Genomic DNA, 24187 nt, shown 5'->3' on the forward strand with positions numbered 1-24187 from the left:
TGGGCAAAAAACACTTTTTTAAAAGTTAATTTAAAGATTTTATGATATATGACATCGTACAGCACAAGTCAATGTACATTATTGTATTTGTATGATATTTCATCTGCCATGTTATAGCCTAATATTCCCTTGTGATATTATAAATAGTTCCCAGCAGCCCTCTTACAATTATTTTTTGGTCTTTTGACAAGCTTTACACCGTATATTTTCCAGTGAAAATTTCAGCAAATTTCAAATATGAATTCATATTCAGAGTTGCATTTATTTTTACCTTTTGACCAGAAGAATGACTTTTGACTCTGATTTTGCATCATAGCAGTCTGACTGCTGAGCAGAACTACACTGGCTTTCTCAGCAAACATAGTAGTGGTTTTATTATCATATTGTCATTGTAAAAATTGCTCATACAATGCAATGTATATTTTGTATATTTATAGGGGAGGTGTATTCCCTTTTTTTTTTTTTTTAATTCAAATGCAGCCTATAAAATGACTTTACATTTTATAAGACATTTAAAGGCAATCAGTTTCTAAGTAGAGTCCAGTAAGAGTTTTTGGTGACATCACATTTTAAACAAGGCATATTTCATAACAATGTGTAAAATAATATGGTTTCATTTTGCAAAGTGTGAGAATTAATTGCACTTAACTCTGAGCAAGTCTTTGGCCGTTCAATCTTTTTGACCACTCGCAGCATTTGCAGGATTTGCAGGAATGGACGCGCAACAAAACCCAACCGGGGAGCTGTGAAAACTACTGCCAGGCGTGACTGACAACGTCATCACTTCCTCTGTTTAAAGCAACTTGAACTCCACTTGCACATCAAAGCTTCGCAGTCTGACCGGTAACGAGTATGTGACAGTGACAAAAAGAGCATCGATGCGGAGGCAGACAAATATGAGTGCAGGTGAGTTCTGAGATCAAGAAGCCCCGTTGGAGTAAACAGCTATCAAAATCTTACACCACAATAGTGTATGTGTTTGTCAGTGTAATAAAGAAGATTAGGCTTAATCAGGTTTTCAAAAATATTTATATATTATATTATTATAATATATATTATATATTGTATATATAAAATATAGCTTAATGTTCAGTAGGCTTCTAAAAATATAGCACTATGTCTTTGGTGGAAAGGCATTAATTAAGCACTTACTTTATCATCATAACGGTGTTGTTCATATTCCTAAAACGTTTTTTTCCATTACACTTATTTTCTTATTTGCGTTTTCATGAAGGCTCTATTTCTTTGAATTGTTTTTATTTTTAAATTACTAAGAGAGCACATACAAACATTTGAAATGAAGAACATTTTCTGTCTTTCAGCCTTTCTCCTGCTGTGTGCTGTCGGGGTCCTCTCCCTTGAAGTCATGTCAGCACACAGTCAGCGGTGTGAACCCAATGATGAGGTAAAGTCGACGATCGTTTATATGTTTTAACTCAACAGCTCAAATGAATTCATGTATGTAAATCTGTCTGAGTTACTGTATGTTTCTGAAACATCATTATAATTTTTTTTTTCTTTTTTTTTTTTGGAAAGCTCCAGTAGATGCACATGAAATGAGAACTAAAATGTGCATGCAATGATATGCTTAAAACACTGGTCTATAGTCCAGAGGAGACATTGGGCATATAGTACATTTGGAGTGATTTTACTAAATGTGATACTTTAATGTAGGTTTTTACAGCTAACACATTGGCCTATTGTTGGCTCAAGTGTCACCAGTTGCTACTGTTTTCTCATGAAACAAAGTTACGTGAAATATCTTTAAGAGTCAATAATTCACTTTGCAATAAAGAAACAGACTTTGGAAAATCTTTGCAACAAGTGCAGAGCAGCAAGAGGTTGTAAAACCCTCAGCAAGAGAAATGTCACTAAGACTAGTGTTGTTTCATTTCTGTTCATCAGAACAGAAATGAATACTGGATGGTTTCATGCTGCTGCACTGAGCTCTACTTAAAGTAAGTGATTAAATGGTGCGTTTTGTCTTCCAGGTGGCATGTTTTGCGCCAGCTGATTATCTGAATGCAAGTGGTCCTGTCAACCTAGAAGTGTGTGTTGGTAAGAAACTCATCATCTCCCCAGACGGCTTCGATGGATACCCTGTCTGTCACTGGATCAGAGGAAAAGACCCAGTAATGATACTGTATGTGAACATTGTTGTGTGTATTAATGTGTGTTTCCCCTTTCTGTGTAATTATGATTAATCAGATGCCTTTTCATACACTTTATCAGTAAGAGGAATGACTCGATAGTCCTGCCACCGCTCTCTGAGACAGATTCTGGGGAGTACACGCTGAGCTGTGAAACCAGCAATGGGACCAAGTCCTCAATGACTGTGTCTTTACATGTGGTAATGAGTGAGTAAAAGCACTTCTGTATCTAATCACCTCTCTACAATTCTCAGTCCAACACTTAACATGCAGCAAACACACACTAGACGGTTTGATGCTGATAAATTAGTGGTAGTAAAACAATGTTAACAATTTAATTAATACTTTTTTCTAGAACATCCCACAAAACCACAGCTGACACTGGAGGGTGTAGATAAGACCATGTATTCCCCCGATTTCACATGCATCTCAGAGAGCTGCCCAAAGTCTACAATTAAATGGTCTGGGTAAGATGATATCCATTACATGAATAATTCAGAGCGTGTTTTAACTGATAACAGTACTGACATTAACTTTACAAAAAATCCTTCTCATTGTAGCACAATTTTCTGAATAATAATACTTCTCCTCCTTTTGAAAAGAGGAGAGACAGGGAGCACAGTATCAAGTACCCAATATGTTGATAAAGGAGTGATATGCTGTGCCACGAATGCTGCAGGAGAAGAGTGCTCCCAACTGTATGACTACGGTAATTAAATATTTAAACAAATTGAGCAGATGCATCCTACAAAATATTTTTCCATGGTAAATGATTGCAAAATCAAGCTAATTTGCTCAGCTTCGGACTTCAACCACCTGAAAAAGTCAGAGGAGAAGCAGTTTACAGCCCAGCAAGCATCTGTAATTACTCATGCTGTAGCAAACAATTAGTCAGACTCAAGTCTGTTGTGTGATTCAATGCCCTACTGTGTGTTTTAGATCTAGAAGAGGGTCTACCGAATGATGAGGTTTCTAATGCGACTTTGAGCCCTGGACAGTCTTTACTGCTTCGTGCACGAATGAGTCGTTCTGGTTTTCCAAAGCTTGTGTGGGAGAAAGCTGGGAAAAAACTGGACAGCACAACATTAACCTGTTCTTCCAAAGTCAAGAAAAAGGTACAATTAATTTTCTACTGCGACAAAATAGATTCTTAAAAAATATATATATTTTCATGTGAACAAATGTGAATTATTTCCCTTTATGATTGTTTTTAAACTAACCCACCATATTTCAATACTCTCGGCCTGAGATATAAACACAAATAACTGTATGGACCTTCTCCATTTAAATCATAACTATATGTTTTTCTTCCAGATGTGCATTAAAAAGGACTCACATGATGGAAGTCTGATGATCTACCTGTTCATCGAGTCAGTTAGTGTGGAGGACAGTGGTACATACACCTGCAAGAGTCCAGGAAAAAAAACTAAGTCTGTTTCCATTCATGTCCAGGGTTAGAGCTCATTTCATTTTTTTTTTTCTTTTCTCTATGTTTTTTTAATTACAACTGAAAAATTCCAAATGATTCTTGTTGTTTATAAAATTTAGGCGCATTTTGTACTGATTTTATTCTCGTGTTGCTTCAGCTGAAGGTTTCCTCTCTGTCCAGTTGGATAAGAACAAGATTATATCAGCTAAGGATGCATCTAGCTCCTGTTTGCAAGCCAGTGTCAGCTACCACCCTGTACTCCAGCACTGTTCCTGGCAGGCTCCTGATAAAACTAAAACTAAATGCACCAAGGACAAATTGGTAACAAAACACAGGTAATTCCAGGGAGTGATGTTTCTGGAGCTCAGCTCAATGAACTTATATATGAGGATGATATGATGACTATAACACTGTTTTCTCAGGACTGTGAAGCTATGTGATCCACTCGAATCAGGAGATTACGAGTTACACTTGGAAGCTGGAGGACAAAAAGAAACAAAGACTATATCAGTTTGTGTTGTTGGTAAGAGAGATTTGTGTGTGTTTGTGTGTGTGTGTGGTATTTGTTTAATAATATAACCTCTGCACAGTTCTATCACTGTTATTTTGCATAGTTTAAATCGAGCAAAGCTTACAAATCCACGGATTTTGTTTCAGACGAACCGCAATTCATTTTGAAGGTTAACAGCAGTGATGATACCCTCACCGTTGAGACTGTGACTCTTGTGCCAGCAAATTATACCTGGATGATATGTTCTTCACCAGATGACAGGTATGGTAACTGTCAGACGTGCTCAGGTCAGAGGGCACTGTAACCCTGGTGTGCACAGATTCAGATTTTTTCAAGTCCCCACTCTTTGTTTCATTGCAGTTGTGGTACAGATTCTTTTTGGAAAGAGATCCCAGACACCTTTAAAACAGACTCTGATGTCCTCTGCAACAAAACGATCAAGAACTCACTCAGCAGAGATCCAGCGCATGACCACCATTTAAAATTTTGCCTCACAAATTCAGTTGGCTTCTGGTGTTCCAAATCAATATACTTCGGACCCTTATACCAGTCCTCCATGAGCAGTGAGATCTTTTTCACATTACAAAATTATTAAATGAATGCCTTGTATTTTTATGACATTGATGTCATTAGAAACTGTTCTTTAAACATCACTGTTTTTAGGCACTCAAAGGACTGACGACAAAAGCTTAATGATGCTGAAAGTAGGCAGTTTGCTCCTGCTTCTGGCTTTGGCAGCGGTCATTATAGCGCTCATGTACTTTGTCAAAAAAAAGGTATGTTTTACACATCAGCATCCACACACACACACACACACACACACACACACACAAACAAACACATGCAAGCACAGAAATGTGAAGACATCACTGCATCCCATTTTGCTTCCAATAGAAACCCCAGTATCAGCCCCAGCTTCAGATCATCCAGATGGTTGGACCCAATGACAATGATTACATCTACATCAACTTCAAGGACTTTGAATACGATCTGAGATGGGAGTTTCCCAGGGAGAACCTGGAACTGGGTATGAATTACACAAGGCATGAGACACGGCACACAGCACTTCAGTGGTGGAAGAACTCCTCAGATCCTTTACTCAAGTAAAAATACAACACTATAGAGATATAAGTAAAAGCCCTGTACTTAAAATCCTATTTAAGTAAAAGTACAAAAGTGTTATCAACTAAATTTTCTAGTGTTGGAAAAAAATATTGCCCTGTGATTGATATATGAAATTGTTAGTACTGATGCATCAGTGTGTAAGCAGCATTTTATTGTTATAGCTGGTCAAGGTGGAGCTAGTTTGAATTACTTTATTTACAGCTAGTTTAATACTCAGGTCAGATGCCCCTTTGTAAATGTGAGGGGTTATTGATGGCACAATAATGTGAATTAGTTTTCATGATTCCAATCTTTGCTTTCATGTGATATTTTTGATGTGAGTTTTAACTCTTTTGGCCTTGGATAGTTTTTTAAATGAAACCATCCGAGAAGATTAGAATGGAAATGACTCCTTGGTAGAACCAGTATCAGCTCATTTACATCTGAAGAGTGACAAGGGGTCCCAACTAGGCAGTGTTTTTTTTATTTTTATAAAGGGCCAGAAGACAAAAAAGTTGGGAACAACTGGTTTAATCTTAAAAATGTATCTACACAATGTATTTAGTTGCTTTTCACCACTTCCAGACTGTTTTATGATAATATTCCAAGTTTCATTAAGATGTACCAATAGAGCTACACTCTCTTGCAAGGTCAGTGTGAAAAAAAAATGAAATGATTTTGTTGTTTTTATTATATTATTGTGTCATCTGCAGGAAAAGAACTTGGCTCTGGGGCTTTTGGCATGGTGCTCCAAGGTACGGCCTACGGCATCAACAAGCCTGGAGTCTCTCAGCAGGTGGCTGTAAAGATGCTCAAAGGTCAGTGTTTCATATATTTATTCCACGAGTGAAATGCAAAAAATGTTATAGAGTTGACTTCAGTGGCTGATGTGGTGACTGACCCTGCAGAGAAACACCAGACAGTGGAGAAGGAGGCACTGATGTCAGAGCTCAAGATGCTGACTCACATCGGTCACCACGCCAACATTGTTAACCTGCTTGGGGCATGCACAAACTCAGGTACATTTACAGTACATCTATGTATTACACACATATACTGCACACTTTTTCTCGGATCTATTTCATCTTAAGAAGGAATTTAGCATACAGTACCTGTCGTGATTGCTGATGCTAATCTTTATTTGTTTTCCCCGTGTAGGACCCATATACCTGATTTTCCAGTACTGCTGTTATGGAGACCTGCTGAACTACCTAAAGACCAACAGTGAGCGCTACCACAAGTCTGTGACCGATGCTTTCAAAAAGGACCGTTTCAGCAGCCTTTACCACAACCTGCAGCCTAAGAAAAACTCTTGGTGAGGACATAAAGGCAAATGAACAAGAGGAACAATAGTGAGGGAAGTTAAGGAAAGAGGTCAGCACAGGACAGGGCAAACATAAAGACTAGTTTCTATAAACATAGGTAGAGATATATTTAATTATTCTTTTAGAACCCTGGTTTAACATTACAATATCACTCACATCATTTTTTTGTTTTCACAGTGAGCTGCAACTAACAGTGGACAATTATGTGCCAATGCATGCCGCTACCACCAGGGGGCAGGAGGACATCAGCCTCCTCACCCTCAACTCCAGTGACATGCACATGTATGAAGGTTAGAAAATACCATCTAAAGACCGGAGAACATGCGTGTTGTCAAGAGATAAACTAAAATATCAACATGAGCTCATCAAAGTGCAAAAAAAGGGGATCTGCTTGACCAGAGAGTAACAGTTCCCTCTCTTCTGTGTTGATCCTAACTCGTCTCTTTTCATCCGCAAACCCAGAGATCTATGAAAACCAAGACGATCCTGATGAAGACCAAGAAGCCCTGACATTTGATGACCTGCTGAGCTTTGCCCTCCAAGTGGCCAAGGGCATGGAGTTCCTCTCCTCCAAGAATGTAAGAGACAAAGGACAAACTGTAGTTCCAGCTTCTCAGTTTTGAGGATTTACATTTTTTCTTTACTACTTGATATTAGATTTATAATCTGGTCATTTTGGACTGTTAATCACACAAAACAAACTACTTAAACATCAACTTAGGCTTTGAGAAAATTTGATTTGCATTCTCATGTAGATTTTTTACATATTAGACACCAAACAATCAATCTAGAAAATAATCTGCAGATGCGTGGATAATAAAATAATTTGTTTCAGCCCTAAAAAAAGAATAAAAAGGAATTTGTTTTCAAAGAGACATATACTTCATTTTACCAACATGCATACACAGTGTTATATTGTAGATATGAAAAACATTTTTAAAAACTTTCCTAGCTTATCTCTCCAACTGCTGGACATTATAAAACATGAATGTAAAACTGTTGTCACATACTGATAGTGCCTCCAGAACAAACTTCAAAAAACATGTCAATTCAATAAATTAACATAAAACAGAGAGCACAAAATGGCCGTTATGGATTTGGTCTTTGTGGATTATGCATGTGATAGTAAATACACTGGTCCTGTCTATCTGCAGTGTATCCACAGAGACCTTGCAGCTCGAAACGTGTTAGTGACAAAGGGCAGACTAGTGAAAATTGGCGACTTTGGGCTGGCCCGAGACATCGACAACGACTGCAACTACGTTGTGAGAGGAAATGTATGTAAGATAACACCGGCGCCTGTTTCACATCACTGGTTTGTTTCTAAATCCTGTCTGTCTTGCATCACTTCTCACACATTCTGGGGGTGACATGGCTTCGCTTGTACTTCAGGTGCGTTTACCAGTGAAGTGGATGGCACCAGAGAGCATCTTCCAGGGGATGTACACCATGAAGAGTGACGTCTGGGCTTATGGCATTCTGCTCTGGGAGATCTTCTCACTCGGTAGCTCTCACAGACAAGTACTCTCCATGAGCAGTACGTTTAAAGTCTGCTCCTCCACAACACTTAACATTAAATCACCTATTTATTTATGGGTTTCAGGTGTCACTCCGTATCCTGGGATGAAGGTGGACCACACGTTCTATTCGATGATTGAGAGAGGATTTAAGATGGAGTGTCCGTACTATGCCAACGAGTCCGTGTAGGTGTCTTCAGTCTGCATGCAACAGTATTTGATGATGTAAAAAAAAAACTGTCCATTGTCTTGATAAGAGTTGATATTTTAATAATTTAAAACAATTATGGGGAGCAGTAAAAATATGCACACTGATGCGGGTTTTTACTGCCTACTTCTACTTTACTTTAGTATTTCCATGTTATACTTCCAGTTGACTACATTTCATTGTTTGGTAAAATTACATTTCAGTTTTCTTAATTGTAATGCAACAATTCAGCTTTCTTCACGATAAAGTCAGTTCTTCAGACAGGTTCATATGATTTACAAACTGGTTAAACTAACTGCACACATAGTATTTTTTTTTACTTTTTACTATAGACCCAACTGTAGCCAGAATTGTCTTTATAAAACTGTGACATTTTCACTGTCAGAGATTGAACTGCCCAACAGCATATGACCAGATTACACCAGTAAAATGCAATTTACACATTAATACATCAGCAACCATTATCCAATAATATAATCTATATGTAATACAGCAAAATTGGACATTTGACAATACTTACATTATTATGTTGATAATTTTACCAAGGTAAAAAATCTGAGTACTTCCACCACTATCCTCCAGACCAAGCAAATACAGTAATCCAGCTGCCCTTGACTTGGATATGATGGATAACTGAATTATCTTCATAGACTTGAAGTCTTTCAAGTTACCACAGCCACTGTATGTATAAAATCTCCTTTTAACTTGTCTTTGTTCTCCAGGTATGAGATGATGTGTAAGTGTTGGGCCCTGGATGCCGGCAACCGCCCTTCATTCTCCAAACTGGTGTCCTTTATGTGTGACCATCTGACAGACAGAGAGGAGAAGGTAGGCCTGTAGAGCAAAGCTCAACATATTTAGTGTAGAATCTACTCAAATGATTATTTAGGAATAATCGACTTGAAGCACAGAGTGTAAACGTTGTATCTTATCTATAAGTTGCACTATCATCTAATTTCCTTCCTTTTCATAAACAACCTCCTTCCTCTTTCAGCTGTACCACAACATGCTCGACCAGACCTCCAACGACTACCATAACGCACCAGCCGATCTCGACATTTCTGCCTTGGCACAACAGGATGAGAACAAGACGCAGTCGGCCAACGACTACTGTCGAACCCGTGCAACTGAAGAGAGCAAAGCAGAAACGTCTGACTTGGACACTGAGGCAGCTGAGGAGAAACTTGTCAAACCATCTGATAGGGAGTGATCACTTATCACTTGATCCATTTTGATGTTCAAACCATTTTATCTGTATTTGTAAACAGTTTATACAATAATCTCAACATATATATTGTAGAGTGCACTTCTTTTATATTTTAATGAAATATTGTAAACATATTTTAAAACCATAGGTGGGTTTAAATAAGAAAACTGTTGCATGTATTTCAAATAACTTCACATAATGTTCTAAGTAAGTATTTTTATTATACATATAGGCTAGGATCGAAGAAAATCACTATAATAATATGTTCTGAATGTAAATACATTATTCTTTTATATTTTTATCATTTTTTATTGTGCAGCTAAAAATTAAAAACAGGTTTTGTAAAGGAATCTGAAATATTCTCAGGGTTTATAATAAAGACATGTAAATCAGGGGTTGTAACTTTCATCTAAATTAGGACAATATACTGGAGCAATTTATTAACTTTTGGCTTTAAGTTGTATTATACGTGTATTCCACTGTTACTGTACGGCAACAACCCTCTGCTTTAAAACATTGTTAGACATTGTAATGGCAAGGATTTCCTTGTATCAGCAGCTATTTATACACATTTATATATTTTGACAAAGCTTTCTATATATATATTTTAATTGTATCAACATGTTTAAGTAATAAAATATACTTTACATATTTCAAACTGGTCAAAACTGGAAAACTGGTGATTGCAATGTAGATCTGTCGTTTGCTGATGATTTGATGATTTGACTTTTTGACTTGAAATGAGGCCATCTGTATGTGTGACCCCTCATTATGTGTGAACTCTCAACTCAACCAAACAGTGATTTTTCCCTTCTCAGATTGTTTTATTTGAGTAATGTTTACAGATGTTCAGAGAAATAACTAACCGGCATTTCACAATAAAAGACAAAGTACAGAAATGGTATGCACTCAACCATCTTGTGACCCCCTGGTGACCTCCAGGTCTAACCACTTTTATAGGCTATATACATACCTGACAAAGTGGATAATTGCCAGTTGCTGTCTTTAAGCGCTAGATGACGCCAGAGATCAGAGTTTGCACTTCGAAGAAATCGACCTGCATCTAAAATTTGCATCAACGTTTTTTACTTTCTTGTAAACTCTTAAATGGACTCCTCTTCCCATACATCAGCTGATTGGCTGTTGAATCTGACTAGTGAATTATTAACCACAGCCGGGCTTCGAGGGGCTTATTCCGTGTGTCCACCAGCACAATAACCCTAGTATTGTCCGAAGGTCATTAAACACTAGCTGTGCAACCACTAAACAGTGTCCCCACAGAGCCATGGACATCAACGCAGTAAATGCTCTTCCCTATGAGGATTTTGTGAATATTTTTGGCAATGTGGTGGAGAAATGTCCCATTATAACAGCATCTGTGTGGTCGAGGCGTCCCTTTGTGAGCTTGCCTGCTTTGGAGGCTGCTATTAGTGAGTTCATCGATTCTCTGCCAGAATCAGGTGAGACACAGACCTACATTTTATTAACTTTTTGTTATATTTTCTGTTTCAACTCTGCTGAAACTTTGGCTGGCTGTTTTAGGGGCTGTTAGTCCCTATAAATGGTATTTACTCTGTGCGTAACGGCACTGATAGACTTTATATGAACTAAATTGAATGCAGTAATCAGTGATCATGTGTTAAGGTAAAGAGGGGATCCTCAGGTGTCACCCGGACCTCGCTGGCAGGGACCTCCAAAGGGGCACCTTGACCCTAGAGTCTCGCGAGGAGCAGGCACGAGCCGGGCTGGACTCGCTGAATTCCGCGGAAGCCTCGCGTATGACCCGGCTCAACGAGGAGTACAAAGAGCGGTTTGGGTTCCCGTTTGTCATCTGCGCGCGGATGAACGACAAGGCGAACATCTTACGGCAGCTGTCCGAACGCTGTCAGAACGAGCGCGCGGTGGAGAGGGCGCGCGGCATCGAGGAGGTGAAGAAAATATGCCGCCTGCGCCTCCAGGGTCTCGTGCTCACTGACGCGCCAAACAAGTTGTGACCTTCAATTACTGGAGTTTATGCTGGTTTTCACCTCTGTGCCAGTTTAACCTCCTGGACGTAAAGACTGTCACTGCTATCAGACCTGAGATATTTGTCTTATTCCAAATTTATTATGTGTACTATTCATTCATCTTAATGACTTTTTCAAACAATAAAATAAGTGAAACATTGATTGCAATTTCTCAATTTAAATGATGTGGGTTTATATACACATGTGCACATTGATAATATTCCAATACATATTCCTGACAGGCCTTCTCACAATTCTGAGGTGAGAAGGGCCATGCAGCAGTTTGTGCAACTGAATCCATGTTGCTGCCTCTAAAGTGGGTGGGGTGGTGGGGGGTCTCTCCTCCGTGATTTGGTCTCTGCATGCCATCTGGTGCCCAAAAGTCCCTTAAGTCCAAAAATGACACACTGATATCCAAAGATCACGGTGGTCCTTAAATAATGCTATCTCTCAGCCTAACTTTAGGAGAGGCTGTTTCACTCTGTCCACTGTTAGCAGCCTATAATGAGCCGAACGGGCTTTCTAAAAAATATAAATCCTCTGAAATGGTGCTTCTTTGAAATATAGGCCTTGTAGCATATTTCTATTGGTTTCCATAGTTTCTGGGAAAAACAAGTTTCCTGCAATATCTAGATCGTAATCTAAAGGATAAGTACCTTCTGTGGGCCTATGCAGGCTCTCTGGACCCAGGCGCGGAGAGAGAGTGACCGTGCAGCGGGGAAACAGGCGGTGTAGTGGTGTGAGGTCCGTTTGTGGAGGAGACCCCTCCCGCTGCCTCCCCCTGGTCTGCGGAGGTGATGGAGGAGTCCTGGTCCGGGTCGCCCCCCCTCGCCCTCCGCCGGTCCTCCTCCTTTTTCCACTTCATGCGCCGGTTCTGGAACCAGATCTTGATGTGGCGCTCGGTGAGGCTCAGCGTCAGCGCCAGCTCCACGCGGCGCGGCCTGGATATGTAGCGGTTGAACAGGAACTCCTTCTCGAGCTCCAGCAGCTGGGCGCGCGTGTAGGCAGTCCTCGTGCGCTTGTTCTCCTCAGTCTCCGCCATCACGTACGGCCCTGGAGACGGACAGAGATTTAGAAGCCTACCAGTGGCTTTGCAAATCAGATGTTTTAAAGTTAGTTTTGGTTTACATTAATTATGATAATTATAATGGGTTGTTTTGTTTGTTTTATTACTGGAAATTTACTGGACGGCTTATAGAAGTGCATGCAGCAACCACACAGGATATTTGTCTTATGATAGCTGGTAAAATAAACATTTATTCACTTGTAATGTTAGGAGGAATTTCCTTTAGGAATCACTCAAGATTTACCCAAAACATACTTCCTTAGTTCGCGTTGAGATTCGGAAGCAACAGGTGATAGGCTATGGGGACGATCTAAAGCTGTTATAGGTCCTTGGGGAAATTTGTTATTTTTAAATCACAAAATTAATTTCTAATGTAGATCTTGGAGGTAAAGATTATAGGGTAAAATTTAATGGAAATTAAGATTTCGATTTTGGTTAAGGTCAGCCATAGGTTGCTGTTTAATTTTTCAACAGTAGGATTTTGTGCATACGGTGACCCACATAAATTCATTGCAGTGAACAGATATTAGATAAAGCGACAACGTGATAAAAGTAGTTTGAATTGAGAAATGAATGTGGTTTGAGAAGAAAGTAGGCTCTTGATGCAAAGTTGTTGTTTTTTCTATGGATGAATTGCTGGAGAATTTTTTTTAGAAGACAAATGTGGAGAGAGTGAGACAAGTGATTTTATATATAAATCCACCGAGCTACAGCCTACACCTTATTTTTGCCGGGACTTCCTGTCTCCCTCTTACGGGAATCCTGGGAGTCCTCGACTGGATGAGGACACGGTTTGGTGAATTAACTCAGTTGGGGAATGACCTCCTGTATTTTACCGATGGACTCAAAGTCATAGTCTAAGTCTTAAACACGTGTTAAAATAACAACCGTGATGGGAAAAATCTATTTATTCCAAATTCAAATAACATTTTACATTACACCTAAAATCAGTAATCACCCAAATATTTCATTTAATTTATCGGCCATATTCAGTCAGATCAGGAAAGAACAATATTGGCTCAGTGTTAAACTGATTTGACAGTGAAAACAAATCTTTCTCCAAGCTTCTTTTTGTGTTGATTCAAAGTGAAAGTAAAATTGAGAGTATTCCCATACAGGCTACATTTTTGTTATTTTTTAAATCATGCATGTAACTTTTAATTGTAATGTTTTTTTATGACAGCAAAAATCGTGTTTAGCCATTCAAGGTTTAAATGCATACTTGTCATGGCACTAAGAACAGTGATGATCTTTTACTGCTTTGGATATATAGTAGACCTGTTTTAGAAACAGGCCTACTATATCCTGCAGTTTCCCACTGCATCTTTGGTATGAAAGCCTATTTTAATATCATCTCAACTTTTTCAAAACTGCTTGCAGCTTGTTTCTAAAATTATTTGAATTATCTAGAAATAAAAATAGACATTTTATTCATACAACCTGCTATAATTATCACTGAATTGTATCACAAAAGCTGTGCGTAAAAGTTCACCAAACGTAGGGTGCAATGTCACAGGAGAGATCTCTGCGGCCTACAGTGAATAGTATTGAGTATAGATCAATGCTTAAAATGACTCATAGCCTATATTAAATCACTGAAGCAGAAGTGTTGATCTGATAGGAGAAACCTCTGAGAACTTTATAGGCACATTTTAACAGAGGAAACTTTGGCACGAACATTTCTCTTACGCAAACCCCTCGTCACAAAAATACTTTCCACTGGTTATAATTAAAGCCATAAAAACCTAAATGTTGTGATGAAGAAAAGGATTCAATGACTTTAATTTAAACTGCAAACTACAACTCACTGTTAATATAAACCCCCACAGGTCTTTTCTTCTTTTAGTCTATTACCAGGTCTACATCAATCAATAGCGAGTGTGGTAGATTTGGTTGTTTTAACAGCTTATTATACTCTATAGTATCCAGCCATTGATGGCTTAAGATATGGTTATTTGTGAAAATGTTTTGAAAAGACAAAACCTACATTTTTGTAAAGATAAGGTCTGATAAAAGCAAGCGCTGACCTTCCGGGCCTTTTACAAATTGACTGACAAGGTAAACTGAAACACCCAGGATCATATTGTTGGGAGCATGATGTCATTACAGGCCTCAGAAAGACTCAGGTGAAACACACTTGTTAATGCTATGACTACAGAGTAATGCTGTAAACAAAACTATCCGTGGATTTTAAATTGAAGCCTTGTTTGATAAGCAGTTACAATGTTATCAAAGAAAAGGAAATCTCGTTTGCACTTTCAGATTGTCTCTTCATTGGGATTTGAAAGAAATGCCATTTACTGATATGCAGCGGCTCGAGGGTTTACCTGCCCACTGTCCTTTCCAGGTGTGTGAGTGGGATTTTGTGGTTTTCATCCAGGGGAAAGGGAGGTGATATCTGCTCTGCTCCCCCGTGTCTCCATAACCTGCGGCTGGCTGGAGAGCCTGCTGCTGGAGCCCCTGCGAGTGGTGCAGCTGAGGGACACCTGGATCCTCTCGCAAGCTGGGTAGACTGTAAGAGGGGGCAATGTCAGGAAGGCTGGCCTGCTCCAGGGCTCCCATGGACGGCGGTGTGTAGACGGAGTGAACCTGCCTGTTCATGTACAGGCAGGGCGGCGGGCTGTGGCTGTAGTCCTCACCCTGTGATCTCTGATAGGCACAGGAGTCTTTAAAAACCTGCGAGGGGTAGTAATGATCTTCCCGATTCATGGCTGCCGAGGACCCGAGGCACACACATGTACCGAACCTGCGCCCTGCCTCGGCGTGGACCTTCTGCTCTACCTGCCTCTGGCGCAACTGCGAGGCCCTCACTGCTCCACACAGGTGTGTCACTCTGTCACCATGTGACTCCGCAGCGCACAAGCCATTGGTTTCACTGTTTGCTAAGAACAGCAGACCTATAGCCCCTCAGTTTCCAGGATATTCTGCGGCTTGTGAGATTGTTTTCAGTAAATTGAACAGAACGGCTGCCAGCGCGTAAATCAATGTCCCTCTGTAAATACCGCAACGTTTAGGTACCTGGCATTCACCTGTGTTTGCGCACAGGAGCAACAGAATCTGTGGGACCCTGCCTCCACACACACAAAAAAAAAAAAATTGAATAGAGGTCCTTCTTAGTCTAGATCGCACGACAGAAACGCATTTGTAGTGCAGGATATGTACGATTGTCCTCAAACAATGTAGCCATCGACAATTTATATGGATAGATCTCTTGTCTGCACACTGCGGCTGATAAATCGATACGGATGGGCGCAAACATTGGTTGACCTGCGAGATAAGAGACCTGGATGGAGAGACAGTTGTCTTGGAAACTCGGGTGAAAAGCTCAAACACCACAGCTCATCTCCACCCCCACACCCCCCGGTTTGTCTACACCTTTCTGACTTTTAAAATGTACCCATTACACGTCTGTAAATGCATCATTTAACACCATTTAGCCTGTGTGGTCCCACACTCCCTGCACCGTGGGCCCTTGACGATGGCAAACACGCGGCTCGCTTGAGCCGCTGCACTCTCGCCATGTTTGCTGGCCATTAGCCTTTAGCTGGTGTGTGTTCGCCCCATTAAACAGCAGCTCTCGCGGTAAAACCCAATTAGGTTGGAGAGAGCAACAAAACTCAATTAACCGGCGCGCGCACGGAGCGTGTCCCCAAAGGCCCGCGAGCTCACCTGCGCCTTTATGCAAGATTTTGAGCCTCTGCTATAATACGGGTGTAATTTTCCAATTCTCCAGGTAACTGTACAGGACGACGGGGCTTTTACCTTGATAGTGTGTATCTATAGACTATTTGCACTGAGTTCTTCAAAAGCAATTACGGCACTTTCCATGGTATCTTAATGGGGCACTCAGCGATGCAATAAAGTTCAAGTAAACCAATTCTATACAAATCATCCCCTGCACTATGGCTTAATGGTGTTTATATTTGTTCATTGTTTCAAAGAGGAAGGAAACAGTTAACCGAAGCTATTCCCCCACTACAGTGGAGAGGGACAGCGTGATTTATGAAGCATGAGGGGCGTTAAACGCATTTTAGACGACTTTACAGACACAGAACTTTTGCGTAATGGCTTAAGCGAGGAATAATGCAGCTTTAACTTTGCTATAATAGACATATGGGTAATCGTGACCACAGAGACTGACAGTTGCCACGCTTATAAAAACGCTCTGGATGCGGAGCAATAAAAAAGAGTGTTACATTAAATACATGGACCAAGGCCAGATCTGGATAGACCTTGAGCAAATGTTCATCTGTTTTCCAGAGGTACTAAAGCAGGTAGAAATACTATATTATATGTGTTTAGTCACAGGATTATTAAACAACTTATTGGAGGACTTGGGCACCAGTAGGAGTGTCAGGAATTTTTTTTTTTTCTCCTTTGACAAACAAAACCGTTTGTGATAGCCGGTATATACATGTCAAAAAGTTGAACAAGCGATAAAATGTGCTTACCCAGTGGCGACAGCAGCATGGCTTATGTAAACATTGTGACCAGTGAATAATGGTAATGACATTATAATTGAAATCAAACCTCCTCGACTGCAAGCGAAACAGAATTACGCCAAAACCACGAGTCATGTGAGAGAGGAGGACATGGAAAATAAAATGTTCTGAGCTGTAATGGCTCTTGGAGAGTTTATTCCGATTCATGTGAAAATCTGTGGGAAAAAAAAACATTAAAATGATTTTATCTTACACTGAAAAAACCCCAAGAAAACCAAACCGTAACTCCACCGCTGTGTAACTACGGGACATAATATTAATTATTATTATTGTTATTTTTATTTTTATTTTTATTATTAAATGTGCATTTAATGACATTTTACAACTTTTCTGCCAAAACACAGATTATTATGTGTGAATACAAATGTACATAATATACATTACACCGCATGCCAGAGAAAGTTCCAGGTGGGGAGGTGCTGCCTGGTGTAATTGATGTCAAACATCGTGAAGGGCTGGCACATCCTCATCTCATCTCCAGGGCACAAAATGTGCAAGAAGGTTTTGTAAACACTCAACCATGTTGGTCTCCACCTGTTAATTACACATCAGTCACTTAGTGTTACAACACAACTGACATTTAGTTATCAAGCTTATTTTGTATTAGTATAGAAATGCCCCATAAATATATCATTTATGAGTTTGTTTTTACAGTCACTGTTAGTTTTTTTTGCTTTCAAACATCCAGGCCTTAAACAGGCAGGACACAAACCCACCCTCACTGAATTAGAAAAACTAAAGCTAAACTTACAGGCTGCATGTCAATAAATGACCTGTGGGACTCCTCAGTGGTGGGTCTGAAGGCTTTTCCTCCTCTCTTGTAGATGGATGGGGGATGTAGAGTTGGCAGGACCTTCAGAGCTCTCTCACCTTAGCAACCTAAACAAACTGAGCATAATACACAGTGCTGCATTAACCTTTAAATAGTATGATATATATGACAATCGATATTTCTAAAGCAGTTTTTCTTTCTTTTCTGTCTTGGTGTTGATTGGTACCTTTAAGTGTGTTGATTGTGTAGCAGCTTCCAATAGACTAAATTCTCTTCATAATCTAAAAAGTAACATATTTGATGTTGAGTGAGGAAACAAGCCAGAGAGACATTTAAGCTTTTTTTTTTCATCATGGTAAAGTAACTGACAATTAATAACCATGTGCTATAAATCATGCGGACTGAATTTGTTTGCCGACTTTTTACACAGGCTGTTGGAAGGACACTGCAAAAGAGATGGAGGTAGACAGAGTAAGGAGAGAAAAGTGGAGGCAGAAAGGCCGAGGGAAGCAGAGGAGACATAACGGTGGTGATACTGGAGTAATTGTGAATCCAACATGACATTAAGTCGCAAATGATCCAGGTAGGTCAACTACAGCCCAACTAATATAACATATTACTACAAGAAATGGCTTACCTGGTGTCATGTCATCCAGCACTAAGTGCAGTTTCCCTCTCGCTGTGCATCAGTAAGGATTCTGTCACCGCCCAGTTTTCAAAATGTTTTCCCGCTGCCTCAGGATGAAGCTGCTGGAAGTCTGGAACTAGAACAACAGTGTTTCAAGAAATGATGTGTGGAGGTGTGTTTCATTCAATTAAAAGCTGGAACATTATTGTTTGATTAAAAACAAAAGAACAGAAAATAATTTAAAAAAACTTATTCAAAAGGGTTTTGTCTTCACAATAATCCTGTTATTGTATTTCATCCATGGATATGTTGTTTCCCTGTTACCATTACTCTGGTGGGGTTTTCTCCTCTTTCTCTTGCATTGTGCTTTTCATTTCCAGTCAGCTAATTCATATAGAATATTATAACAACAGGATACGATTTTTTTTTTTGCTTGAAAATTTTACTGTCCCAGCTCATGAGGCTAAGTACAATATTTTAGTGAATAACGAGGCAGTAAAATAACAGGATTGTTTAAAAGCAGAACTGAGATTGTTGTTTAGTGACTACTTTAACTACAGCTCCCTCAGCCTGAAACAGCATTTAATTTGTCATTTGAGCTTACGTCACTACTATTGATCAGCTGCCATTCACAAATAACACAGAACAGCTGATGTGATCGGCTATCAACACTTACAAAGTTAACCGACACGCACCGTCTCAGCCGGGGTTTCCTCTCTGACAGAAGAGTAGACGACACAACAGAAAACAATTTGAATTAAAACTGTCAACACAGACGGCTGCCTCCTGACAGACGCCATCTTCAGGCTGCTACCGAGTCTGCGCACAGCCGGAAGCCGCTGGTTGTTGTAGTTCTTCCAGCTCTGCCGAAGTTTGTGCTTCCAGCACATGGGCTCCTGTGTTATATCGGTTAAGCTGAGCATTTTGTTCCTTCATATTCACCATGGACTCCAGAAGTTAAGAGAGGGGACAAAGGTTAGTGACGGGTTTCATCATGTCGCATTCACTTTAGAATCATTATGTTATTGTTTTCTTTTTGCCGTACCGCCTTTTTCTTAGTGGAAAAAATGCTGGAAAGTACCATAAATGTTTTATTTCAAATCAATATTGAATTTGTGATGGGCACAAATAGCAGCGAATGGTGCTTGAACTTTTCCCTTGACGTTAGGTTGTTGAAGGCGAAAACTCAGTAGCTAAAGTCATTGAAACATTTTATTCTAGTAGGAAAATTATGTTTCATGGTCAATCTTATTAGCTTAAGTAATTTAAGAGTTATAATTATAATTGTAAATGTATGTTTTACTTGACATGTCCAAATCACCAGCTAATGCTGCTGGCATTTTTTTTTATTTGATCGAAACATTTGTTTTTTTTGTGTGGTCAAAGTTTCATATCAGTATTAAAAATGTGATGCCCAGAATTAGCTAATGTTACTTTCACTTTCACTACTTTTTTAACTTTACTATTAACATTTTTAGTATAAGCAACACTGGCAGGTAAAGTAACTGGCATTGATATGTCCACAACAGCGGTGCCAGTCCCTGACTGACTGATCATATTTCCACCATTGGTCAGCCACCTGACTGAGTTGGTGTTTCCCCATTGACCGTTTCTCTTTCAAAATCATTTGGCGCAAACAGGTTCACCTCTGGTCACAGGCAGTCACCCGTCCACTCTGGTTTCCCGGCTGCTCGGGAGCTACAGGGAAGCGGAGTATCACTTCCAGTTCCCTGAGCTTTGCCCCTATTAAGGCAAATAAACTACTTTCATCACAGTAGCAGGAGCAGCTCAGAGCTGCAGCTTGGAAATGGTTATCATGTACTCTTAATTTGCCACATTTCGGTGACTATTTCAAACTTGTTCCATTGTTTGACAACATGAACAGGTTGTAAATGAGAACATCTGTATTGGGAATTGAGCTGTAATAAAATACTGTGTATATGAGCACCGAGAGAAGGAGAGAGGCAAACAGATAAACCTGAAACCAGCTGATACTCGGCTGAATGCAAATATGACGCAATGATGCCAGTTGTTTACAGCCGCTTCCCAACAGTTTTCATCTACGTCATCAATTTCACACATTGACCATATGCTGTCTAGCCATATACTAGGTTTTGACCTATTCTTGTGGAGTGTAGTAACTGGATGTGTGAGCAGTTTAAGGGAATCAACTAAACCTATAATATGGTTGTAACATCCAAAAAAATTACAGTTAATTAACTAACATGTAAGTCAACCGTCCACTGCTGTGTGGAAAAAAGTTTAGTCTTTTTTATTAGCAGAAAAAAAGTGAAATCAGTGTCTTTTCTGGCTCCTTCTAACATGCCAGGTGAACAGTACTCCAGCAGCTGTGTGAGGTGTGCTGGCTGGTCAGAAAACAGAGGAGTGTCCACCACTGCGCCCTAGAAAGGGAGTGGCCTCAGGTAAAGCAGTGTTCCTCCCCTAAACAGAAGTGCTTTATTCATGAAGTCATTGTCTTTTCTGTCCATCTTCCCCATGTCTCCTGTCTCTGTCTCTGTGTCTGTAATTCCTCTCTTTGTCTCTGTCCTCTTTCTTGTCTTTATTATTCCGGCTGTGCCTGTGATGACTTTTATGGTCTGTGTGACCTCCATTGCCCCTGTAGTCTCTGGGAGGTGATCTGCTGCGGTCACGGCTTCTGTCCGGGGTCTCATTGCTCAGGCGCCCTCTTGTGGCAGAGTGTCCGTCTCTGGGTTCACTGGGGTGCCGCTGCAGGCCGGTGGAGCGCAGGGTGTTGAGGAGGAAGCGCTTGTTGGTGCTCCGCAGGGGACACCTCAACCTGACAAAGAAGTGAGCAAAGGTTTTAACTCTGATGTTTGACAGTGTGACACACCAGGTTGTTGGATCTATCTCTATGACAAACCAAGGGATGTGATCACTAGCATCAGCACACCTGTGTTTTCATTAATACGCCATTAAGGACACTTAGGTCAGTGCCCCTGCATTTTGTTATAAGAATCTGGGGATCATAGCAACCTAAAGTCAGTTACACTATGGGTATTTCATAGATTGATTCCATCACTTAAACATAATTTGACTACTTATATTCCAACAAATAAATGAACAATTCAGTATGTCAGTATGATTCAGTCTTCTCCGATGGTAGAACAAGCTACTAAATTCTATCAGAGCAGGGGCGTCCCTCTCTATTTTCAGGAATCTCTTTAAGACCCGTCTCCTCTGAGAACAACTCCTCTCCTAACTCCTCTAACACCCAAACATGCCTAACTACCACTTACTATGCATTTTCAGTGCACTTCATTACTGATATACTGAATAGATGTGGTGCTTAGTACTTACACCCAGGTCTCCTACTGTACTTAAGTTTTAGTTTTGTCCCTCACTTGTAAGTCGCTTTGGATAAAAGCATCTGCAGAATAGATACATTTAAATGTAATGTCATATCTCCAAAAAATCTTTATTTTATTTAAGGCAATTTTAAACATAAAAAAAACTGAGTCTTGGGTGCTTATGTTGGGGGGCTGAGATTCATTACCTCAGCATTTATAAAATCCTGGCTGTGGCCCTGCTCCTACTGTATCTGAACTGGGAGAGGTGGTTTCCAGTACTGTACATCATACCGCTGGAATAAACTGCAGCATTAAATGAACTAGGAGATGCTCTATTCTTTGAGGGACTTTAAAACTTTACTTGTTGATATTCTTAATAATTTTTGTGATCACTTTTATTAGTGTCTGTGTCCTGAGGTCTCTCTTTTAAAGGAGATCTCTGAATAAATAAAGCTTGATAGCAAGAATTTTAATTTACTTTGATCATTTAAAATTAAGCAGTCATCAAAACAAAATAGGTAAAAAAGTCAACAATGCATTTAGCTAGGATTACTGACAAAATAAAATATCTCATAACTAGCTAACCAATATCATTTATCAGTATAATTATGAGGACATTTTGTAGGATGGCCAATAATTACACACAATGAAAATTTGAAGAAACATTAGTAACTGTAATTAGTAACATTTCACTTATCAAGAACAATATAGTAGGATCAGAAAATGTATAGTTTAGTATAAAGTATTAGAAACCCATTAATGGAATTTCAACAGAGCTCAAACATAGTGATGTGATACAGTACTGACACACTGAGAACAGTTCATTATCACACCATGGTGGCAGAAAGTCATGTACACTTTTTCATAAAACGTCAAGATTGTATTCCATTTTCACTGGTTTTAATCCCAGAGGATTATAATGGAGATAAGATATCCCTTCTGCTGTTTTTTTCATCAGGGGATGTAAATAGTTCATTTAAAATAAGTATTTCAATTCCTCTAAGTGTCAACATCATGGAGAGGCCATTGTCACTTTCATTTTTGTGTTGTTTATCTCACAGTTCCTCATTAATATTGTTCAGTCTATTGTGAGCATGTACCATTTTTTCACTGAATAATTGTAAATGCATTCAGGAGGAGCTGCTCTTGTTGTCACAGAAGCTGATGGGAATCTACACAAAAAAAAAACAGCTGAGAATATAGCATGGATCAGGGCGAACTGTGCACAGACTACATCTAAACACACCACAAGTAGGCTGTACACTCAACAAACAAAAATTGCCCCAGTGCAAGTACAGCTAAGATGATAAGTAGCAGTAAAATGTCAACAAATGACAAATGTGTGCAGGCTGATACAGATGGCATGTCAAACAGAGTGCTCACCATCCTGCAGGGCCCATGGTCTCTGCTCTCACCCGAGCCCTGTCAGTCTCCCTGAGGAGCTCCTCTACCGCGCGCCTAGATAGACAAACACAGACAAACATCAGGGGGTGGGGAGAAACTGAGGAAAAAGATGGCACAAAACCTTAAGGGGGAGCCAGGGGGAGAATAATTTAATTAAGTGAAAGAAAACATAGTGATGCAGAGAGCAGACGAGAAAGTGAATCATTAGTGAGCGGCAGTGTCCTGGTTTGACCCGAGCTGCTGAATCAGCAGAGTCGCCGCACTGAATTAGCCGACCTTTAACCACAGAGCACCGGCAGCTAATGGTGGCTATTACAGTGGCAGGGTTTCCTTACAATCACTACACACTCACACTTGTCTTACAACGCAACAGAACAGAACAGCTGTCGACCAAAAATATCCTTCCCTACTGATGGATGGGTGTTACGGGTTTGGAGGAAACACTAGCTACAAGTGTGTGCAAACAGCAGCTGGATACGTTAACTGAGGATAAACAGCAAAAATGTTACGTACTTTTCCAGCTCGTTGTCCTCTGCCATCGCGTCGTAAACAATTACACGTTGCAACCTATAGCCTATTAATGCAACACAGTTAATTCATCTAAAATCGATGATTGCACGTTAATTAACGTAACCTCCTTTTTGTTTACCTCTCTGTGAGGTCCTCCCGCCGAGGACCCTGGCTTTTTGGCTGCCCTTGGCGATGCCTGATTGTTTTTACGAAAGCCACTTAACTGGACACAAGTTAGCAAAATCGATTAAATGGGCTTTAAAATAAAAAGAATAAAAAAAGTAGTATTTTTTATTTACATAGTCTAAATGAGGAAGTATTCATTTAAGTCAAAGTAGCACACACAAGTCCTGTATCTTAAGTAAGATCAGGTCCAACACATGGGCTCAAGTATCAAAAGAGAGAGCCAATTATGCACTATGTATTCATCTATGCGTATATACAATATTATTTAGGCAGTTTAATCTTTATTATTGCGTTATATTTTACAGTGTAAAGGAAGCTACTTTGAGAGCATAGCTTTGCAAGCTGCCAATTACT

At 39.8% G+C, this 24187-nt stretch overlaps 4 protein-coding genes across 5 annotated transcripts; 2 read left to right on the forward strand and 2 right to left on the reverse strand.

Moving 5' to 3' along the window:
• Positions 1-813: 813 nt before the first annotated feature.
• flt3 (fms related receptor tyrosine kinase 3) lies at positions 814-10109 on the forward strand. Its single transcript, XM_056364466.1, has 24 exons — positions 814-906; positions 1323-1405; positions 1992-2143; positions 2233-2357; positions 2506-2617; positions 2753-2859; positions 3090-3265; positions 3465-3603; positions 3737-3914; positions 4002-4102; positions 4237-4351; positions 4451-4653; positions 4754-4866; positions 4985-5117; positions 5908-6012; positions 6103-6213; positions 6353-6509; positions 6697-6809; positions 6982-7097; positions 7674-7796; positions 7912-8023; positions 8123-8222; positions 8967-9072; positions 9239-10109. The coding sequence occupies exons 1-24, from the start codon at positions 879-881 to the stop codon at positions 9452-9454; spliced, it is 3024 nt and encodes a 1007-aa protein (XP_056220441.1). The 5' UTR covers positions 814-878; the 3' UTR covers positions 9455-10109.
• Positions 10110-10671: 562 nt separating this feature from the next.
• On the forward strand, positions 10672-11619 carry urad (ureidoimidazoline (2-oxo-4-hydroxy-4-carboxy-5-) decarboxylase). Its single transcript, XM_056364469.1, has 2 exons — positions 10672-10911; positions 11096-11619. Exons 1-2 carry the CDS (start codon positions 10737-10739, stop codon positions 11443-11445), a joined length of 525 nt encoding a protein of 174 aa, XP_056220444.1. The 5' UTR covers positions 10672-10736; the 3' UTR covers positions 11446-11619.
• A 58-nt stretch (positions 11620-11677) lies between these two features.
• Positions 11678-20539, reverse strand: pdx1 (pancreatic and duodenal homeobox 1). 2 transcript variants are annotated; one of them, XM_056364468.1, is made up of 7 exons: positions 19102-20539; positions 18435-18561; positions 18024-18078; positions 17777-17913; positions 17410-17559; positions 14851-17180; positions 11678-12510 (listed from the first exon to the last, which is right to left on the reverse strand). In XM_056364468.1, exons 6-7 carry the CDS (start codon positions 15230-15232, stop codon positions 12125-12127), a joined length of 768 nt encoding a protein of 255 aa, XP_056220443.1. In that variant the 5' UTR covers positions 15233-17180; positions 17410-17559; positions 17777-17913; positions 18024-18078; positions 18435-18561; positions 19102-20539; the 3' UTR covers positions 11678-12124. The 2 variants fall into 2 exon arrangements, with proteins under 2 accessions (XP_056220443.1, XP_056220442.1); XM_056364467.1 differs by lacking the exon at positions 18024-18078.
• Positions 20540-20674: 135 nt separating this feature from the next.
• On the reverse strand, positions 20675-23808 carry si:ch211-140b10.6 (protein POLR1D-like). Its single transcript, XM_056364470.1, has 3 exons — positions 23651-23808; positions 23117-23191; positions 20675-21222 (listed from the first exon to the last, which is right to left on the reverse strand). The coding sequence occupies exons 1-3, from the start codon at positions 23674-23676 to the stop codon at positions 20895-20897; spliced, it is 429 nt and encodes a 142-aa protein (XP_056220445.1). The 5' UTR covers positions 23677-23808; the 3' UTR covers positions 20675-20894.
• Between the last annotated feature and the right edge of the window lie 379 nt (positions 23809-24187).

The sequence above is a fragment of the Seriola aureovittata genome, chromosome 20, assembly GCF_021018895.1.
Source record: "Seriola aureovittata isolate HTS-2021-v1 ecotype China chromosome 20, ASM2101889v1, whole genome shotgun sequence".
Lineage (NCBI taxonomy): Eukaryota > Metazoa > Chordata > Actinopteri > Carangiformes > Carangidae > Seriola > Seriola aureovittata.